This window comes from Loxodonta africana, chromosome 5, assembly GCF_030014295.1.
Source record: "Loxodonta africana isolate mLoxAfr1 chromosome 5, mLoxAfr1.hap2, whole genome shotgun sequence".
Lineage (NCBI taxonomy): Eukaryota > Metazoa > Chordata > Mammalia > Proboscidea > Elephantidae > Loxodonta > Loxodonta africana.
Genome location: NC_087346.1, coordinates 52,123,913 through 52,146,139, shown reverse-complemented (window position 1 = coordinate 52,146,139; position 22,227 = coordinate 52,123,913). Strand labels below are relative to the sequence as shown.

The 22,227-nt window shown below is 38.0% G+C and overlaps 1 protein-coding gene across 1 annotated transcript in view; it reads right to left on the bottom strand.

Moving 5' to 3' along the window:
* EIF4E (eukaryotic translation initiation factor 4E) overlaps positions 1 to 22,227 on the bottom strand; it is a 45,115-nt gene that overhangs the window by 15,120 nt on the left and 7,768 nt on the right. The window contains exon 2 of the mRNA XM_010590459.3: positions 3,542 to 3,648. Coding sequence (XP_010588761.1) covers positions 3,542 to 3,648 — 107 coding nt within the window. The remainder of the gene's footprint in view (positions 1 to 3,541; positions 3,649 to 22,227) is intronic.

Genomic DNA, 22,227 nt, shown 5'->3' with positions numbered 1-22,227 from the left:
GAGGCACACCAGCCTAGGGGCAGGGAATACAAGGCAGGAGGGGACAGGAAAGCCAATAATAAGGAACCCAAGAGAAGGGAGAGTGTTGACATGTTGTGGGGTTGGTAACCAATGTCACAAAACAGTATGTATACTATTTAATCAGAAGCTAGTTTGTTCTGTAAACCTGCATCTAAAGTACAATAATAAAAAAAGCGGGGGGGGAGTATTGACACATCACAGGATTGGCAACCAATGTCACAAAACATCAAACAATAAAAAACTAATTTGCTCTGTAAGCCTTCACATAAAACACACTGTAAATAAATAAATAAATAAATAAATAAATAAAAATGGGGATAGGGTAGGGGTGTTCTGAGATCCTGTCCATTAAAAAAAAAATTTGTGTGGGTAGAGCTTTCCTAAAACTAACGTGAAACCCAGTAGCCATGGAAGAGAAGCAGTATTTCACTACTGGAAAATTAAAGATCTCTATAAAGTATGTAATTCTATAAACAATATTAAAAGCTAAATGATTTGGACAACCTATTTGTAACTTAATCTCTCCTTGGGTGGGTTACGAAAAACAAACAAACAAGAAACCAGTTGCCATCCAGTTGATTCTGACTCATGGTGACCCCAAAAGAAAAGAATTGTGCTCCATAGGGTTTTTAGTGGTTGGTTTTTTAGAAGCAGATCATCACATCTTCTTCTGAGGCCCCTCTGGGTGGACATGAACCTCCAACCTTCTGGTTGGCAGCTAAGTTAACCCATTTGTAACACCCAGCATCCCTAATATATGATGACTGGAAATAAACTTGAAAAGATAACCCAAAAGAAAAAAAACGGACAAAAGAACTGAACAGACTCTCCAGAGAAGGAAACACAGAAATAATCAACATAATATGTTTTAAAACTTCAGTAAAGAAATGCAAACTAAAAACAGAAAGACATTTTTGCCAACCAGACTGTGATCAGATGGGCAATAATTTAAAAGACTGACAATAATGGTTAGCAAGGGTGTGGTTAAGTAAGGACATCTACAAAGACTGTTAAAGGGTAGCCTCTGACCCAGAAGTCTGAATTTTACCCTGTAAACATATTCACATAGTGCACAAATAATAAGGATACACACTGCAGCATTATTTGTAAATATGAAAAAATCTATATATTCATTAACGTAAGCTGCTAAAATTCATGAGTACATTCGTATAATACTATGTAGTAGTTTAAAATAATGAGGGAAAATCTACACACAGAAACAAAAGTCAACAGTTCAGTCATTTGTATAAAAATGTACATACACACAAACTGAAAATTTCTGGAAGAATCAAACTAAACGTAACATCAACTATATTGAGGAGTAAAGAAAAATAAAATAGGAAAGGGTATTTCAGGGAAGTAGAGAACTTTTACTTTATATACTGTACCCTATTCATTAAATCTTTCTTATAGTTCTTATGGTACTCCCTGATGAGGACACTTCTCAGGAATCTCTTACAAGATTCACTGACCTTGTTGACTACCCCGTCGCTCTTAAAAGAAACCATTTTCTTGGCTTCCATGAACAACACTCTGTCCTAGTTTATGTTTATATCACTCATAGACATTCTTCTTCAACATGAACCTCCCAAATGCTGGTGTCCCAGACCTCTGTCCAGAGTCAACTTCACTTAAGAGAACTCCCATTTACTACCGCAGCTTTGATTACCACCAGTATACTGATGACTTTCAAACCAATCTCTTTCCCAGTTCTCCTTTCTGAGCTCAAGACTCACATCCAACTGCTTGCTAGACATGGGTCATCCAAGTGCAAACGGAATCCTCAATCTTCCTGTCTAATACTAGTATCCAACCTCTTTCTATGACCATTATCTTGCTGCCTAAGTCAGAACACTTAGATGTCACCTCTGATACCTTGCCCTTCACATTCAATCACCAAATTAAGAAGAGAGTGATTTCTCCTTCCTAAATATCTCTAAACTTTCTTTTTTCCACTACTACCATCTCCACTTTAGTTCAGATCACCATCATCTTTTGCCTAGAACACTCAAAGAGCCTCCAAACTATTTCCTCTGATCCCAATCCATTCTCCACACTACTTTCAGAATGATCATTCTAAACTAAAATCTAAAATTTCTTCATTAATATAGAACTCCAAAGGCTCTACATTCCATCATGAATTATGGCTCAAACTCTCCAACCAGGCATAATTTCCACCCTCATTTCTATACCACAATCTTCCTTCTCACCATTCTCCCTCTAATTTCCTGTAATCTGTAGGGTCGCTATGAACTGGAATCAACTCGAAACAACAAATCTGGCTCTTTGTATGGTCCGTATGAGGAGCCCTGGTGGCACAATGGTTAAGTGCTTGGGTGTGAACAGACAGGTAGGAGGTTTGAACCCACCCAGCAGCTCTGTAGGAGAACAGACTTGCAAATCTGCTCCCATAAAGGTTGGTGCTGTTGTCAGGTGCTGTTGAGTCGGTTCCGACTCATAGCGACCCCATGCACGACAGAACTAAACACTGCCCAGTCCTGTGCCATTCTCACAGTTGTTGCTATGCTTGAGCCCACAGTTGCAGCCACTGTGTCAATTCAGCTCGTTGAGGGTCTTCCTTTTTTGCTGACCCTCTACTTTATCAAGCATGATGTCCTTCTGCAGGGATTGATCCCTCCTGACACGTCCAAAGTATGTGAGATGTAGTCTCGCCATCCTTGCTTTGAAGGAGCATTCTGGTTGTACTTCTTTCAAGTTAAGGTTACAACCTGGGGAACCCTATAGGGCAGTTCTACTTTGTCACATAGGGTTTCTTTGAGTCAGAATCAACTCGACGATGGCACGCGACAACAACATGGTCCTTACATATTGAACCACAGAGTCTCATAACACTCCATACTTTACTCTCCCCTCTGAAAACATGAAATGCTCTCCTACACTTTATCATCCACCTAGTCAATCCACACCTGTCCTACAAGTCCAGCCTAGCCCTTATCTCTTCCAGGAAACTTGCCCTGGCATCTACCTCTGTACCACCTCTTCTATGACCTTAACTGGTTTAAATACTTCTTTTCTAAGTACATCATACACTTTTTATTAAGCTGTCTCTCGCATCTGAATTAAGCTCTTTTTAGGGCAGGGTCTGTATCTTTGGTACCTACTGTGTTCCTAGCACCTGGAATAGCAACTGGTAAAGTATGTGCTCACAGAGGTACAAATTATGCATGCAAAACAAAGAATAATTAAGTCAGCTGAAAATCAAGCAAGCCAGTGACTGATTTATCCTTTAAAGTATAGATACCAAAAATTCTTGAAGACTTTTTGCCCCTGTATTAATAACAGAGCCCTGGTGGCACAGTGGTTAAGAGCTATGACTGCTAACCAAAAGGTCGGCAATTCGAATCCACCAACTGCTCCTTGGAAGCCCTATGGGGCAGTTCTACTCTATTCTATATGGTTCCTATGAGTTGGAACTGACCCGATGCCAATATAATATTATTATATTAATAATCAAAGGGGTGACCTTAACAGGTTAAAAAGGGAGGGCATAAAGGCTTACCTGTTCTGTAGTGGATGTTTAATATAGTGTTCTGGGTTAGCAACCTCCTGATTAGATTCTGTCTTCTCTTCTTCTGTAGGCAGGGGATTTGGGGTAGGGGTGGTTTCCTAGTTAAAAAAAAAAAAAAAAATTACTTAACTATGACAACAATAAATAAAGCTAAACCAATATGCCAATATTAACTTTTTAAGGGGAAGGAATTAGAGCACAGTCATTACACAAAATAGACCATGGACTAACCTCTAGGAAAGGCACCAGATTCACTATTCTAGTATGTCTCTAAGAGCAATGGGTTTCTCAAATTTATAAATACAATATTCTTTTATATACATATGTATATATGAACATATATGTGTATACATACACACACATAGAAATGATAGTTATCGTCCCACTTGCTCATTTTTTATATCAGGAAGACAGTCATAGGCCATAGAACAAAGTTGGGAAAATCAGCTATCTTTATTATTACATTAAAGTACTGCTTATGGTATTAGAGAGGAACAAAAAAACAGTACAACCAAAAGTCTGGAGAGTATAATAACTACGTATCATGATGGAGAAAAAAGCTTTAAAAACAATCAAGCCAATGCCTTCAAGTCATACTATTTATTTACCCTACAGGAACTTGAAAGCTCAGTAACTTCTATTATTTTCAACTGGCCCTAAGCGAAGAGGTTAGATACTAGCTTGAACCTAAATCTTCTTTTAGGCTAAGCATAAGGAATATTTACATCTAAAAATGTCAGAATATAAGAAGTGTGGGGATAATAATTTAAGGCAGCTGGTCATCATATTCTTCCATGTAGCTTTTCACACTATTATTAAACTAGTTTCAAGGAAACATATAGCCAAGGAAAACCACCAAAAGCTGAAACAAAAGTGATAGCACTGCAACAAGTAGTTAGGTACCAGATTTCAAATGAACCAACAAAATACTCAGAGATGTTTACATAATAAGTAAATCAAAGACATATGATCTAAAAGACCTCGGAAGAGATAGGTTAAAATGGATAATAGCATTCATTTTAAATAATATTTTTCTTATCAACATGTGACATAATGCCCAAGAACTTCTTTATACTAGTCTATAAAGTCACACGGTGGGGGGGGGTGGGGTTACGATGTCTTAATTTTGCTCACAATTGTATTGCCAATGTCTATCGCAATACTTAACAAAACAAGATTTTATTATTTGCTCAATTAATTGAATAAATTTAAATGTCTACATAGTTAATGCTCTAAAATTTACACACAGTAGTCTATGCCAAGAGCCCTGATGGTGCAATGGTTAAGAGCTCACTAACCAAAAGGTCAGAAGTTCAAATCCATCAGCCGCTCCTTGGCAACCCTATGAGACAGGTCTATTCTGTCCCACAGGGTCACTGAGCCAGAATCAACTTGACTGCAACGGGTTTGACTCAGTCTATGCTTTAAAATCACCAATCATTTTAGCCAGCTTTTTTCTATCAGTCAATTTGTCTTTAAACAAATAATTTATGAATGCCATTTCTTACCCAACTAGCTTAAAATTAATGATGGTTTCCAGAACAGAGTGGCAGTCTGAATGGATAGTGAAAACAGAGAACAGAATTTGGGACTCAAAAGGCAGGTAGGCTTTTGGAAAGAGGGTACCACAGAAAAGTGAGCTGCAAGGTGAGCTCCAGAGTTCTATGTAAAACTCCCCCAAAGCTCCTTGGCTGACTACTACTAAACTGGCATGTCCAAGTGCAAATGAACAGCTAAGCCAAGACTTCGCAGGCTGCATAGCATTAGGGAGACTTGAGTTCAGATCCAGCCAGACTCGGTGAGTGAAAAACTCTCACCTTTCACATAAAATCCTAGAAAGGTCATGCCCTAGGAATAAGGATTATGCCTTTAGGAACAAGGTTTAAGCCCAGGAGTACGGGGAGAACTGAAATACACCTACCTAAAAATCCTAAAACCAAGCCTTGACAGGATCAAGACAACCCACCTATAAATTAACTGCCTCAAGAACCAAACTCAGTACTCTTTGCAGGAAGATAACACAATCCTGAGCCTCTATAAATATTATTTACAACATTTAGCACACAATCAAACATGAACTAGATATGCAAAGAAAAAAAAGGAGTGATAATCAAGAGATGAAATAATCCATAAAGGAGACACAGATGATCCAGATAATACAGTTAGCAGACAAGTACTTAACAATAATTACTATGGTATGTGGGTTTGTGAGGTTGGATGTGCCAGTAGAAGTTAATCCTCCCTAAAGTTAGGAAGTACTCTAAATTTTCTTGTTTATCTACATTAAGAAACAAAGGATAAATAAAATTCACTCGTAAATCCAAAATCCTCATTATAAACCATACCTCTACAAAATTTATTTAAACTTTTTACCTGAGCAGCACATAATAGACAATTGAGTAATAACAATTTAAGTAATCAGAAGTTTCATGGAGTACAAACATGTCACCCTCTAACTCACTCTGTACTTTTTTTTTTTTTTAGTCATTCAATTCTTTTCACTAATAGAATGATAGAAGACTTAGATGGTATCAAAAAATCTCTGGACACATGAAAATCAGGTAATCACTTAGGAAAGAGAATCTGTTGAGCTCCTAGAATTAAAAAAAAACAGTTCTTTTGGTTTAAAATAAAAATTTTAAGTAATTGACATTTTAGTATTAATACTAAAAACAACACATAGTTTTGGGCTTTTTCTGTCACTAATAGCTACTTTTTTTAATAGCTACTTATCTGTGTGGATGTATGGGTCAACAAGCATGCTAACTTAAAATATTTCAATATTCACCTCTAATATTATACAACTAAATACACTAGATTTGAAATACCCTGAAAAAAAAAAAGGCTGGCCATAAACAATCTTTTCAGCATTTGAAACTTTTTAAAATGTAAATATTTCATTGATGCTTCCTTTAGCCTTTTAAATTACTATCTACATTTTATTAGTCTCATGTTCAAATTTTTAAGCTTACATGAATTTCTCTTATCCTCTGTTCTGGACTGAACTGTGTCCCCTGAAAATATCTGTCAACTTGACTAGGTCATGATTCCCAGTACTGTGTGAATGTCTATCATTTTATCATCTGATGTGATTCCTCTGTGTTGTAAATCCTATCACTATGAAGTAATGAGATGGATTAGTGACAGTTATATTGATTAGATCTACAAGATTAGATAATATCTTAAGCTAATCTGTTTTGAGATATAAAAGAGAGAAGATTAGGGAGACATGGGGACCTCATACCACCAAGAAAGCAGCACCGGGAGCAGAGCACGTCCATCAGACCTGAGGTTCCTGTGCTGAGATGCTCCCAGACCAAGGGAAGGCTGATGACAGGGACCTTCCACGAGAGCTGACAAAGAAAGAAAGCCTTCCCCTGGAGCCTGAGCCCTGAATCCTGACTTCTAGCCTACCGGACTGTGAGAGAATAAACTTCTCTTTGTTAAAGCCATCCACTTGTGGTATTTCTGTTATAGCAGCACTAGATGACTAAGACATCCTTTTAATAAAGTAAAAGTGGTTTTAATAGCCAATTGTTTCCAAGGCAGAAAACAAATACATAAATTCCCTCCCAATATACTTGTTCACGCGGCATAGATCAAATTTAACAAAAATATTTAGAAGTCACTTGATGGTGTAAATTACTTGTGAAAGCATTAATCTTAAAATCCATATATAACTACCATACAACCCAGAAATCCCACTCCTCGGAATATACCCTAGAGATACAAGAGCCTTCACACAAACAGATATATGCACACCCATGTTTATTGCAGCTCTGTTTACAATAGCAGAAAGCTGGAAGCAACCAAGGTGTCCGTCAACGGATGAATGGGTAAATAAATTGTGGTATATTCACACAATGGAATACTACGCATCGATAAAGAACAGTGACGAATCTGTGAAACATTTCATAACATGGAGGAACCTGGAAGGCATTATGCTGAGCGAAATTAGTCAGAGGCAAAAGGACAAATATTGTATAAGACCACTATTATAAGATCTTGAGAAATAGTAAAAACTGAGAACACATACTTTTGCGGTTACGAGGGGGGGAGGGAGGGAGAGGGTTTTTTATTGATTAATCAGTAGATAAGAACTGCTTTGGGTGAAGGGAAAGACAACACTCAATTCATGGAAGGTCAGCTCAATTGGACTGGACCAAAAGCAAAGAAGTTTCCGGGATAAAATGAATGCTTCAAAGGTCAGTGGAGCAGGGGCGGGGTTCTGGGGAACATGGTTTGAGGGGACTTCTAAGTCAATTGGCAAAATAATTCTATTATGAAAACATTCTGCATCCCATTTTGAAATGTGGCGTCTGGGGTCTTAAACGCTAACAAGCGGCCATCTAAGATGCATCAATTGGTCTCAACCCACCTGGAGCAAAGGAAAATGAAGAACACCAAGGTCACACGACAACCAAGAGCCCAAGAGACAGAAAGGGCCACATGAACCAGAGACCTACATCATCCTGAGAACAGAAGAACTAGTTGGTGCCCGGCCACAATCGATGACTGCCCTGACAGGGAGCACAACAGAGAACTCCTGAGGGAACAGGAGATCAGTGGGATGCAGACCCCAAATTCTCATAAAAAGACCAAACTTAATGGTCTGACTGAGACTAGAGGAATCCTGGCGGCCATGCTCCCCAGACCTTCTGTCGGCACAGGACAGGAACCATCCCCGAAGACAACTCATCAGACATGAAAGGGATTGGTCAGCGGGTAGGAGAGAGATGCTGATGAAGAGTGAGCTAATTATATCAGGTGGACACTTGAGAGTGTATTGGCAACTCTTGTCTGGAGGGGGGATGGGAGGATAGAGAGAGAGGGAAGCTGGCAAAATTGTCACGAAAGGAGAGACTGAAAGGGCTGACTCAATAGGGGAAGAGCAAGTGGGAGTACGGAGTAAGATGTATGTAAACTTATATGTGACAGACTGATTGGATTTGTAAACTTTCACTTGAAGCTTAATAAAAGTTAATAAAAAAAATCCATATATATATATATATATATAAATGGACATCTTTTCTCAGCACAAACTTTCTCAGGGCTACATTTTGCTATGACCATTTATTTACCTCAACAATGTATTCTTAATCAGCAGCGATTTAAACCAAAAAGCTCAATATTAATAATTCATTCCATAAGCTTCTTGATTTGCAATTATTTTCTAAATTACTGGGAAGGAAAAAAATTTTTGTTTAAGAGACTGTTCCATGAGACATGCTTAACTATAAATCATGTTAATTTCTTAATTTATTTTGACTTATTATTTCTTTTGCTATAAAGCCTCTTGAAACTTGGATTCAAACAACCAGGACTTTTTTCCTTGCCTATATGCAACTTAAAACAAATATCCATATGGAATGTCTTTAAAAGCTTTCAGGCTGATTCTATAGTGATGGTACAATTTTATGGGGACTCTATGGCATTATTACAATGAGAACTAATAGTGCAGAATGATGGCCATTCTGTATTCTTCAGTCAAAAAACTGTAACTATGGGCAAATGCCATATCAGAACAAAGAAACACACAACTGTATTTTGAAAAGAACCATGTAAAAATACTTTCAGGTCACTCAGTTAAACATAAACTTCAATTTAACTATAACAAATCTCCAATGTATTATTAGTTTTAAATTTCCAAGTGTTTTTAATATGAACTGAATGCGGAAATAAAATATTTTAAAATATGAACCTCCTCTTAAAGTTCTTTGTAAAGCAATTCAACCACTGAGGTATCTGGGATTCAGGAATAACCATGAAATAGGTACAGCAGGGCTATGTGACGCTTAAACACCAATTTCACAAAATTCTCTCTAAAAATACCATAACAGGTATTTTAATGAGATACGTCTTAAAATTGTTTTAATCAAATATGTTTTAATTGTGCAAGCAATTGAACAAACAAGTATGATTATCACTATTGATCTGTATGGGAACTAAAATACGGACTTCAAAGAACAAGTTCTACTGTGAAAGATCACAAACTTGTCATTTTTATGGTTCCTTCCTAAAGAGCAGACAGTAAAAAACAGTTGTAAATTTGGATTCAGTTTAAAAACAAAACGCTTTACTACAAAGACTCCACCACATCCCTCCCTCTCTACGCCCTCAACCTGATGGTCTCCCCATAAGCAAAATTTCATTGGAAATTATATCTTAAATATCCACGTTCTACCAATATTTCTAGGTTTAAAAATGTTACATGGATTAAGAAAAGGTTAATTTAACAGATTTTAACTACTCTCAAAGTAAACAAATATATTTTTAACCTAAAAGATAATCTGCCTTAGATAAACACATTTCAGGTGGCTAGAATGGTGAAAGCAAAGTTATGGGATGTAGTGCAGTGTTTAGAAGATGGTGTGGCTGAAAGGGAGGGTTCAGAAAACCAAAGAATTAGAATGGTAGTTTAGAGGGAGATTGCAAAAGGCCTCCAAGGTCCGGCTAAAAGCGTTAACCTTTCATCTTGTGGGCAACGAAAGCCATTAAATGGCAGGTAAACTGATGCCAAGTAAGGAAATAGAAAAGACAACCAGTTTAAGTGCTAGGTTTAATTAAACCTGGTTTTGGATATGCTGAGTTTATAAGATCCAAATAAAAATGTACGCTATTATAATTTAGTAGTTTTTTTTTTTTTTTTAAGCAATAGAAGTTGAAAGGAAAGAAAAAAAAAAGCTGAGCAAGGATGCAACACAAGAGAAGGATGTGGCATCAGCCAGCTTCCATAAACATCACAGCCTTGGAAACCTTGTGGGGCAGTTCTACTCTCTCCTACAGGGTCTCTATGAGTCGAAATGGACTGGACAGCACCCAAGGGTTGGACAAGTCTAACAATTAGATGCAAAGAATTTCAGGTAGCTCTATACCACACTCTGTAAACTACAACATGTATCAGGCATAATATGAACCACGTAGAACATTTCTAATATTATAAAACCAGACAGTTCCCAGATGCAGTACCATTTTTGTGGGGGTTTTCTCTAGTATATGACTAAATTTTAGATTTCTCCTACCGCCCATGTTCAAAATCTGCATTACTTATATTCCAAAACCGTGGTGCGTTTTCCTATGATTTTGAATTCAAGATTTCTCGCCAATTCTTAATCCAAACACACATACAAACTATCTCTTCTGGAAATAACGATAAGCCTTACCCTCCATTACGTCAATAAATACTCCTCACAACTTCGAGGCTTTTTATTTTCCTCCCTAAATATGAAGACATCACCTACCCTTTAAAGTATGCAACAATAAATAGTTAATCAGGTATTAACAATGTTTTAGAGCAGCAACTCAAAGTGTCATCCACAGACTGCTACTGGTCCACAAACTGGTTACTGACCTACAATCAGATAAACATAGAAATGGAAAATGAAGCTTACATTTTATATGCATTTTTTATCTTATTTCTCTAGTAATCCACTTGTCATTTTTCAAGCATATTAGATCAGAACTTTTTAAAAACAGACTTTTCAACACAGAAAGTATGAGAAGCATTGGTTCATGCCAAACACTCTAGAGCTATGTTACTCAGGTTGAAATCTCAGCTCTGCCATTCACAGGTTGTATAAATTTTGAGCAAGCAACTTAACCTCTCTGGGTGCAATGCAGTGAATTACTTAATATGCCCCTTTCAGCCATACATGGTATTGTAACTCCCACACAATCATTGTGCATGGAACCTTAATGAGGGGATTGGTCAGTTTTGCCATCCTGCTAGGCTTAAAATGAGCCATCACAGAGGCAGGAAAAGGGGGACCTCGCTGCCATCAAGAAAGAACCAGGAGTAGAGTGCATCCTTTGGACCCAGGAGACAGAGAGAGAAAGCTGTAAAACCAGAGATGGCATGAGACGGCAAGAAGCAGTGTCAGAGAAATGGTAACAGCAGAACCAGAAGATGGCGCAGTGGGTTTCCCCGCCCATGGAGCAAGGCGGGTATAGTGGACATGCCAACCTAGAGCAAGAGAGCTCAAAGCCTTCAGGCAGGAGGCTTCTGGCAGAGTGGAGTGCCTCTGGGAACTTACAGGGAGATGTAAAGAGCTTCTTAACACTTGCCCAAGCAGGTCAGAAGCCAGGCCCGAGCAGAGCCAAGGGCTGAGGGCCAAAGGCAGAGAGGGGAGGCCTGTCCTAAAAAGACTGAGGGGAACCTATCCTGACGGAGCCTTGAGTAGCCCTGCACAGCTGAGAAGACCTGAGAGAGCTGTCCTGCACTGAAGAAGGGAGGCTTTGCCAACATGCTTTCTGATCCTGATGTCCAGTTTTAACCTGTTACTCCCTAAACAAACCCCATAACTGTGAGTATGGTCTGTGAGTTCTGTGTAGCCAATGCAATGACTTATCAAATCCAAAGGAGAAGTAGAGAGTAGTATAGGAGGGACGGCTGGTGTCAGAACTGCTAAAAAGGCTGGACAGTGGAGATGTCTGACCTCCTCTTCATACGAATCAGCCTCAGGCTGCTGCTGCTTCTCCACCACCCCCGCCCCTGCCCCTTGTGAAGTCAGATATCAGACCCTAAGGCACCGTCATTTTTCTCCTGGGCTTCGGTTTCTTTATGTGTAAAATAGACACCGTAGCATCTACTTCACAGGACTGTTGTGAAGATTAAACAAATAAATGCAAACAAACTACATAAAATTGCGTCTTGCACATGGCAAGCACAAAATAAATGGCTTTAAAAAGAGTGCCTAAACACTAACTGTACAGTTGCTTGGCTTCCCATTCAGAAAATATTTATTCAAGGCATACTGTATGGCCAGACACTGTGTGAGGTATGCCATTTGATTCTGTGAACAACTTTTTTCCCTACAATTTGTTATAAACAGCCCTAACTGCTATTCCCTAAATTATTTCTATCTGATACTTCTGTTAGATATAAGGTACCTTCTTCCCCTAGAGCTGCAACCTATGGCAGTGTAAGGTCATTTTGAAGGAAGATTCAAGTGGGGAAGCCCATTTACACCACTTCTAAAGGTCCTCTCAAATATCACATTTCCTCTTTCCTGTACTGAAGGCAAGGCATCAGCTAGTGTAACAGCAGTCCTGCTCCCCATATTTTTGGCCTCAAAGAATTAATGAATGGCTAGAATGTGGGGAGGTTTGAGCACTCTAAATTTTAAGGATAGTAGAGAAAAAAAATTAACAATAAGAATTTTATCAGTAACACTTATATACAAGTTATATATTGGAGAGGGAGTGGTAACCTAAACTGCCTGGAGTGTACCCTCTAAATTAGTGCCTACCCAATAACTTCTGTCATTTACACTTACTTCTTAAACACCACCAGCCCCACCCCACATACACAATGTGTGGATACAGAAAGGTAAAGAACTGGGTGAATCTGTTACCACACTCCATTGATTCTGATACCAACACTCCCTGATGACACATGATAAATGTGCAAGTTCAGTGTCACAGCATCGAATGATGGATAACAGCATGATTGGTAAACCATTTCCAGTAGTGCTTCCTTAAATTTTCCTTTCCTTACATCACTCTTTAATTGAACTGGAAAGACCATCCGTGGCCATATCAGAAATGCAAAGGGTATTATAGCAATGATAGCTGTAATTATCCCTACTGATTACTACCCCGACATTTCAGCAAATTGAAGGTACTATATTAAATAAAGGTATGGAATAACGGGTAGGCAAAATAGTGAGTGGTAACATCAACCCTCTCACCATTATGCAAACAGTATAATTTTTTTAATTTACAGGTAACATTTACAAAGCAGTTAATATGTTTCAGGCAATGTGCTACGTATTTTTATATGCATTATGTCAATAAATTCAATTTTCACAACACTGTGAAATTAGTATTCTCTCCACTCTTCAGACAAACAAATGTAAGCCCTAGAAAGTCAAAAAACCCTTCACAGGTGTAGTCTAGGGAGCCCTGGTAGCACACTGGTCAAAGCACTCGGCTACCAATCAAATGGTTGGCAGTTCGAACTCACCAGCCACTTCATGGAATAAAGATGTGGCAGTCTGCTTCTGTAAAGCTTTACAGCCTTGGAAAACCCTATGGAGCAGGTCTACTCTGTCCTACAGGGTGGCTGTGGGTTGAAGTTGACTCAACAGCAATGGTTATAGTTGTAGTCTACATTTAAATCCGGGTCTGACAGTTTATGGCTAGGGATACCCCATGTCCTACTTCTACCTGGTCGTCTGTTTAGCTTGTTATTTCAACATGATTATGATTACTAGAATCCTCGTTTGCTCTCAGTAGTACCCAGGATTGCACAATAGATCATAATAAGGTTACCAAGGTGCTCTTTCCAGGCAACATAACCCCACCGTATGTATGCTGCTTTGCTTCAGAGCCTCAGGGTCAACTTTACTCATCTTGCAAGTGCATGCCACTGCCCAAAACCAATCAGTAAAAAGGCATGAATGTTAAACTGTAACCCCATCCCCACCCAACAGACACACACAAAATTACAGTTAGGAAAAAACACAAGCAAATGCCAACATTTAAGTGAGCTTAAACTACTATGCAAGATAGCATATTACACGCCTATGTGGCATATAGGGTCGCTATGGGTTCGAATCAACAGCAAGCAGTTTGGTTTTTTGGTTTATGTGGTATATACAGCTAAGTAAGTATAAATAAAAACCTCCCTTTACATTTACAAATAACTCTAATGTGAAAATTACATAGGTCATATATGCAAATAGACTTCATGATACTTTCCTCTTCCTTCTAGTATTCGAACACTAGGTTCCCCGGTCACTTGTTAGCAATCTGCACATTTCCCCCAGGAGCACGCCCACATAAATTAGTGTAATGGATTAGCTAGTACAGAACAACAAGCAGAATCTCACTATTTGCCTGAAAAGGAATTAAAAGTCTGGTGTAAATTCTGAAAACCTGCCAAAAATAAAGCAATTGTTTTGGTTTTTAGTTTTCAAATATTTTATTCACGGTAAAGGAATATCAGCTACTTTGGCATCACTCATCAGGGAACTGGGGCTGTGGACTTTGCAGGTCTTCTTCCTTGTCTGTAATAAAGGGTCAAAATTGTGACCTTTATGTTCCTGCCCTAGCCTATAAAGACTGATGTAGAAAAGCAACAAATGCAGATTAAGTAAAATAACAAGTCTTTTTAAATTTAAACGGCTACTCAAATGGAGAAATTTATAGCACTTTTTAATATTTTTTCAGTTAATGTAAAATGACATCCAAGCAACAACAAAAAATATGGAAGCTGGGGGTACAGCAGGGAAAAGCTGTGATTTATATAAATTGTATTGTGTCTAAAAATATTTCAAAATCCAATAGCTGTTCAATCTAAGTAACAGTAATTTAATTACCTGATCAAAATTAATGGCCAACGCTAGATTTATAAATGAACAGGATTTATTAAGTTTGCTGGGCTATAACTAAGAATTTACATTTCTGGACAGTCAACATGTGTACTTAATCACATTAATTAAAAAAAAAATCACTGCAGCCCACACCTGAATTTCTGATCTTCTAGAATACAATTTTAAGAACTTGGATACACGAAACCTTAACTATTAATGATTAGAAAGACTTGTGGCCATCTAGTTACATTTTGGAAGCCCTAGTGGTACAGTGGTTAAGCACTCAGGTGCTAACCAAAAAACACTTCAATATATAAACATAAATGACCCCACCAGCTGCTTCATACAAGGAAGATGTGGCAGTCTGCTTCTGTAAAGATTTATAGACTTGGAAACCTCATGGGGCAGTTCTACTCTGTCCTACACGGTCAGCGTAAGTTGCGATCGGTTTTACGGGTAGTTACATTTTGAGAGAACAGTGGTGGTTCAGTGGGAGAAATCTTGCCTTCCGTGCAGGATATCCAGATTGAATTCCCAGCCAATGCCACTCGGCTGTCACCACCACCCACCTATTAGTAGACCCTTGCATGTTGCTGTGATGCTGAACAGGACTCAGCGGTTCTTCCTAAGATGAAGTAGGAAGAAAGGCCTGCTGATCTACTTCTGAAAATCAGCCAATGAAAACCCTGTGGATCACAATGGTCAGATCTACAACCAACCATGAGGATAGTACAGTACCAGGCAGCATTTATTTCTGTTGTGCGGGGGGTCGCCATGGCTCAGGGGCCAACTCAGTGGCAGCTAATGACAACAGTAACATTTTAAAACAAACTAATTCCTAAGGGAACACTAATATCGGTCAACCAAATTACTCTGCACATCTTATATTCCTTAGGACAAAATTATAAATTCAGATTGGGGGAGGGGAAATGTGATAAAGACATGAGAACGAAAACACAGTAATAAATGCCAAACAGATGTGTGATCTAGAATGAGAAAAATAAAATTTAGATGTTGCTGCTACTTAAACCAAAGGCTACCATTAAGATTCACATTTAAAGTTAACTACGAAAACATTTACATAAGTTGAACATTATAAAAATAAAATCAGTTGCCATCAAGTTGATTCCAACTCATGGTGACCCCGTGTGTTCAGAGTAAAACTGCGCTCCATAGAATTTTCAAGACTGCAACCTTTCACAAGCAGATGGCCAGGCCTTTCTTCCAAGGCACCTCTGGGTGCATTTGGACTCTCAATCTTTCAGTTAGCAGTAAACTGCCTGTTTGCAGCACCCAGGGACTCCTAAAATTAACTATGGAAACATTTACATAAGTTCAACATTACAGAAAATCAAAAAACACTTCAATATATAAACACTAAATAGCATTAGGACACGTATTCATATGGTACAAAACTATGTTGCCCCAATAAACGTAAATTTACATTCCAACTTGTAAGGCAAACCTTTTTGAGGAGAATTTAACTGTTGCTTCTTTTTAAGTTTGTACCTTTTAAAACTTTGAAAGGCATAGTGACTAAAATTAAATAATACTCATTAAATGTTAGCTTTTTAAAATCAATTTATACATCACAGTTTAAACAAAAAAGCAGCTGAATTCTTTCTAAATTATGTGTTTTTTAGAACAGCTTTATAACGTTAAAAGTTGAAGGTTATCATTTCGAAATAGTGGTTTTAATAAGGAAATTAAGACCTGTCCTTTCATACTCCGAAGTATTTAAATCACCTTTTAAAATAAATTTATCTACATGTCTTCAAAAAATTAGAAAAGTAGGCATAGTCACTTGTTTCGAAAATTTCCAGGTTCATAGAGTAGGTTACATCATTCTACTTACTGGGCTTAAGTTAATGAACTATCAAGCTTTCAAATACGAAAAGATCCATATCCTTCAATCCAGTAACTAGACTTCTAGGAGTTTTTGAAAGAAACTGTCAGAACACTGGCAGCTTTATATTTTTTTATATTAGTAAATAAAGTAGAAACGATATTCAATAGACACAACAAAAAGGTAACAAGTAGTTAAATTATAGTATCCACTACACAGGCACCGAATGTAATGTCTGGAAAAATTACTTTAAAATGCTAATATAAATGTGCGAAAGCAGAGTACCAAGCCAAAACCAAACCCACTGCTGTCGAGTCAGTTCCAACTCATAGCAACCCTACGGGACAGAGTAGAACTGTCCCACAGAGTTTCCAAGGAGCGTCTGGTGGATTTGAACTGCCAACCTTTTGGTTAGGAGCTGTAGCTCTTAACCGCTATGCCACCAGGGTTTCCAAGCAGAGTACAGAATCTTATAAATACTAAAAACATTTTATTTTTAATTTATTTAAGAAGTCCACAGACAAGTGAACCACTATATTTCCAAAGAACATCTAGCTGTTGGAATTACAGGTTATTTTTATTTTCTTTACATCGGTCTAACTTTTCCAGATTTATTTTAACAAGATTTATAATAAAACCCAAATATATACTTGAGTCTATTTCTGGACTACTCAGTCTGTTCCAGTGATCTGACAGTATCTTCCTATACCAATACCATATTTTAAAAATTTACCTCTGCCCAATATTTTTTTTTCCTTCTGGGAAGGTAACCAAAAGCAAACCCAAACCCATCACTGTCAAGTCGATTCCAACTCATGGCGACCCTATAAGCACTCCATTATCCTTTCCTCTTCCTTTTCAAAAATTTACCACCAGTTCTCGCTTATTCTTTCAAACAAACTTCACAATCATTTTATAAACCTGTAGTTGGTGAAGTTTCTCTATAAAGTGTCAGTAATAAATATTTTAGATTTGTCATCTCTCTGTTACACATCCTTTGTTTCATTTTATTTTTAACAAACTTTAAAACATACAAACCATTCCTAATTTAGGAGTCAACACAGAGGCACAAGCCCATTTGTGGACCCTTACATAAAGCACAGCTTCCTACTCTACCCACAAAGATTCTGACATTTTGATTCAGTTTATACTGAATTTACATATTAAATTCAGGGATAATTAACATCTTTTCATTATTAAATCTTTTTCAAAAGCAAACTATAATGCATTCATTAAATTCCTCCTTTGTATTACTCAATAGAGTTGTACAGCTTTAGTCAGGCATTCTGCAACTTGTTAAATTTATTACTGGGCGCTTCAGAAAGGACGCTATTTTTGCCAATGTTATACAAAAATTTAACACTGTACTTTATAATCACAAGGCACCATAAGTCACTTTAAGATGTCAAGGTGTTATTTTGCCCCCCCCACCCCCATTTAGTAATTCAGTACATTAGAAGTCAAAAGAGTGCTAGGTTAAATACTGAAAAGTGCCTGGAACATACAGGCACTCAAATGTTTGAATAAACAAATTAATATAATTTTGCTCTCTCTTCCCCCCCAAAAATTCACCAAGTATGGGACAAGCATGGGGAAAAAAAGGAAAGGTGGAAAATAGATGGACAAGTGGTAAGTGACCAAGTGACACAGAAAGATCCTTGGTGTCAGAAGCTGGCAGAACCTTTGGAACTGGGAGTGAAGCTGTCTGAGAAGCAGCCAGATCCCTCAAACCCTCCCCTACCCCAAGCCACTAGGATTGCTGCCATTCTTACTCCCTTAGTGATTTATTCTCCAGAAAAGGTAAAACAGTGTCTAGAATCTGACCAGCCAAAAAGAAAAACCTGAAAATAAGGACACTTGCAGTGCCTTAAGTAAATGGCTCAGCCAGATAAAATTCAGTTAACAGGATCCGTCTGCGGGCTCAGTGATTCCAATCAACTTCATATTTTCCAGCCCTTAGTCATGAGCAGAAATCTAAGGATGACCACACGCATGGGAAAGGCCTTTAACTTTGAAGGAAAGTTCAAATATAAACAGGAAAAAAAGCAACTTGGAGGGAACTGATCAGGTAGGGAAAAGAAAATGCCTTTAAAAAACATATCATTAAGTATTCGAAGGGATAAATTAAGATTTTGCACACATAAGACAATTACAGGAAGCTATAAAAGCGAACATTCAGAAGACCCTCCAAAAAAAATATCAAGAAATTAAAAATATGAGGCAGAAAAGAAGGGTTGGAAAATAAATGAAATTTTCCGGAGCAAAAAGGTGGAAAAGATTTAAAACAAAAAAGTCATAGAACCAGTTCAGGAGCTCCGCTATCTGAATAATAACTGTTTCAACGAAAAGAGGGGGAAAGAGAGAAAAGTCAGCAAAAAATTTGCCAGAAGTGAAGAATATGAGATGCCATGTTAAAAATGAGTACCCAGCAAAATGGGTGAATATAGATACACACACTAAAGCATGTCACTCTTAAGTGGGGCATACAATGATTCTACAAATTTCCAAGAAGTAGGAGTGGGAGGGGAATCAGTCACATGTTAAAAAAAAAAAAATCAGCCATCAAATAATTCCTTCCTAGTAGCTGTAACAGAAGATGACCATGGAATGATGACTTAAAAGTCTGAAAAAAAGTAATCCAGAAGACTTCTACACCCGTCCAAGTTATGATACTGTCCAATATGCAAGGTCTCAGATGAGAGAGAATCGGTAGCATTCAGAGCCCTGAGGAAAACAGGTATGCATATATACAGAAAGTAACAGTCCAGACTGGAACAGTATAATTTAGGTGAATTTCATTTGATTGCTGTTATGACCAAGATGCCTATTATTCTACCTTTAAAAACACACAAAATGACCAGGTATGTTTGGTCCAGACTTTCACCTATTCTTAACTCAGCTTCACTATGTGTTAATGTTTCTCTCCTACATGTCATACTTGCTGTTATCAGCTAAGAATTTCATGCCAGGAGAGTTCGACTTTAACCTACTCTTACAACCGTTCAGTTTATCTTCTCTTAGGAGTCTTCATTCAACACTGGCAGTACTGTCCTTTCCTTACACATCATCTGGGTTTTTAGTTTTTCAAAACTAAACAATACCATAGCTGAAAAACACACACACTCTAAATTAAACAATAAAATAATTAGGTTAAAAAAAAAAGAATGATTAACACAAAAGTCAGGATAGTGGGTGAGGGATGGGGCGAAAGAAAAGAGAAGGTATAAAGGTATAAAGAAAGCTAGGATCCCTACGTGGGGTAAACAAAAAAGTAACAAGCACTCCACTACCAGCCAAAAGGTTGGTGGTTAGAACCCACCCAGAGGCATCTCGGAGACAGGCCTGGTGATCTGGGGAGTGCTTCTACTCTACACACGTGGGGTTGCCATGAATCAGCATCAACTCAACAACTAAAACAACATAAAAAAATTTGAGGTGCTGATGATACTCTATTTCTTAACCTTGGTAATAGGCAGGTACACGGATCTTCAATTTATTACTTATACAAATACTTTATACCTCTTTTCTACATATAAACACTTCACAATTTTAGAGAAAGATGGAAAGCTCTAAAAAGAAAATTACAGCCTGATACTCAACTATAGTCGCTGAAGTGTTTTAACTATATATGTGCTACTGAAGTGAGCACTGAGATGTTTTATCTGACCAGGAGAATTTTTAAATTTTTAATCTGTTGCCCAAACATTCACCTTTCAGATATACTTGCTCACATACGGAATGATATAGGTAAAAGGGTTATTTAACCAGCACGGGCTGAAACAGCTAATGGTGGGAAACAATCTAAATGTTGATCAACATAGAAGTAATTATGTTAGGAGCATAACGTGTAATACAAACCACCGGAGAAAATAAAGATGTAAAAGCTTTATGTAGTGGTATGCAATGTTTTCGGAGGCACATTATTAAATGAAAAACAGTGTGCCTAACAGTGTATAGAGCTGGCTACCATATTTTAAAACAAATGAATATATACGGTATTTCCTTGTATATACATAAATCCCTATGGAATGACAATGCCGCATGCCTTAAGAGGCCATCTTCCTGGGTGAGGAATCAGCATGAGGAGACGTCAGTATACACTCTTTTGTATAACAGATGAGTTTCGAACCATGTACAATACTGCATATCCATGTTTAATAAAAATAGCAAAAACACAGAAGACCACAGAACAATTTTATTTCCATACAAGACCAAATAATTATCTTTGAAAGTATAACATATAGAGAAGAGAAAGTTTTCTAAGCTAAAATTAAACAGTAATTCATTCACCCAAACTGGTCATTTCCAGAAGCAGCTTACAAAGATAAATACAATATGTACGTTTATATACACACGCTAGAACATGTTTAGATTTTACAAGTGCACTGTCCAATCAAGTGGTCACTAGCTATATGTGGCTAATTAAATATAAATTAATTAAAGTTAAACAGAATTTAAAATTCAGTTCCTTGGTTCCACCAGCCACATTTCAAGTGCTCACAGCACATGCTGCTAGTGGTATCACATTGGACGGCACAGATATAAAGTATTTCCTTCATCACAAAAAGCTCTCTTGGACTGCATTTTTCTAGAAGGATCTTCAAAAAACTGGTAACTCTCCGCGAGGGACTGACTTACTGGGCTCAGGGATGGTGACCATGGTCCCAGGGAACATGCAGCTCAACTGGCGTAACATAGTTTATTAAAAAAATGTTCTACATCTGACTGTGGTGAATAGCATCTGGGGTCTTAAAAGCCTGAGCAGCTATCTAAGATGCATCTACTGGTCCCATTCCCATCCTGGCTGAGCAAGGGACGATGAAAAAACCGAAGACACAAGGGAAAGATTATTCCAAACGACTAAAGGACCACAACGACCACAACCTCCACCAGCCTGAGCCAGAACAACTAGATGATGCCTGGCTACCACTACCAACTGCTCTGACAGGGATCACAGTAGAGGGTCCTGGACAGAGCAGGAGAAAAATGTAGAATAAAATTCAAATCCCACCTCCCCACCCCCCGCCAAAAAGAAGAAAAAGACCAGGCTTGCTGGTCTGACAGAGACTGGAGAAACCGCAAGAGTATTGCCCCGCGGAGGCCCTTTTATCCCAGAACCGAAGTCACCCCCGATTAGATAGGTCTTCACCCAAAGATTAGATAGGTCTTTACGGCAAACAATAACACACCTAAGGAATATGCTCCCTAGTTTAATCATGTATACGAGACTAAATGGACACACGAGCCCAAAAGCAAAGATGAAAAGGCAGGAAGGGACAGAGAATCTGAAAGAATGGAAACAGAGAACCCAGGGTGGAAAAAGGAGAGAGTGTTGCCACATCTCGAGGTAGGCAATCAAAGTCACAAAACAATTTGTGTATTAATCGTTTAATGAGAAACTCATTTGCTCTGTAAACTTTCACCTAAAGCGCGCATGCGCACACACACACACACACACACACACACACACACACAAAGAAATGGTAACAACGATGTTTTAGAGAGGGGAACTAAGT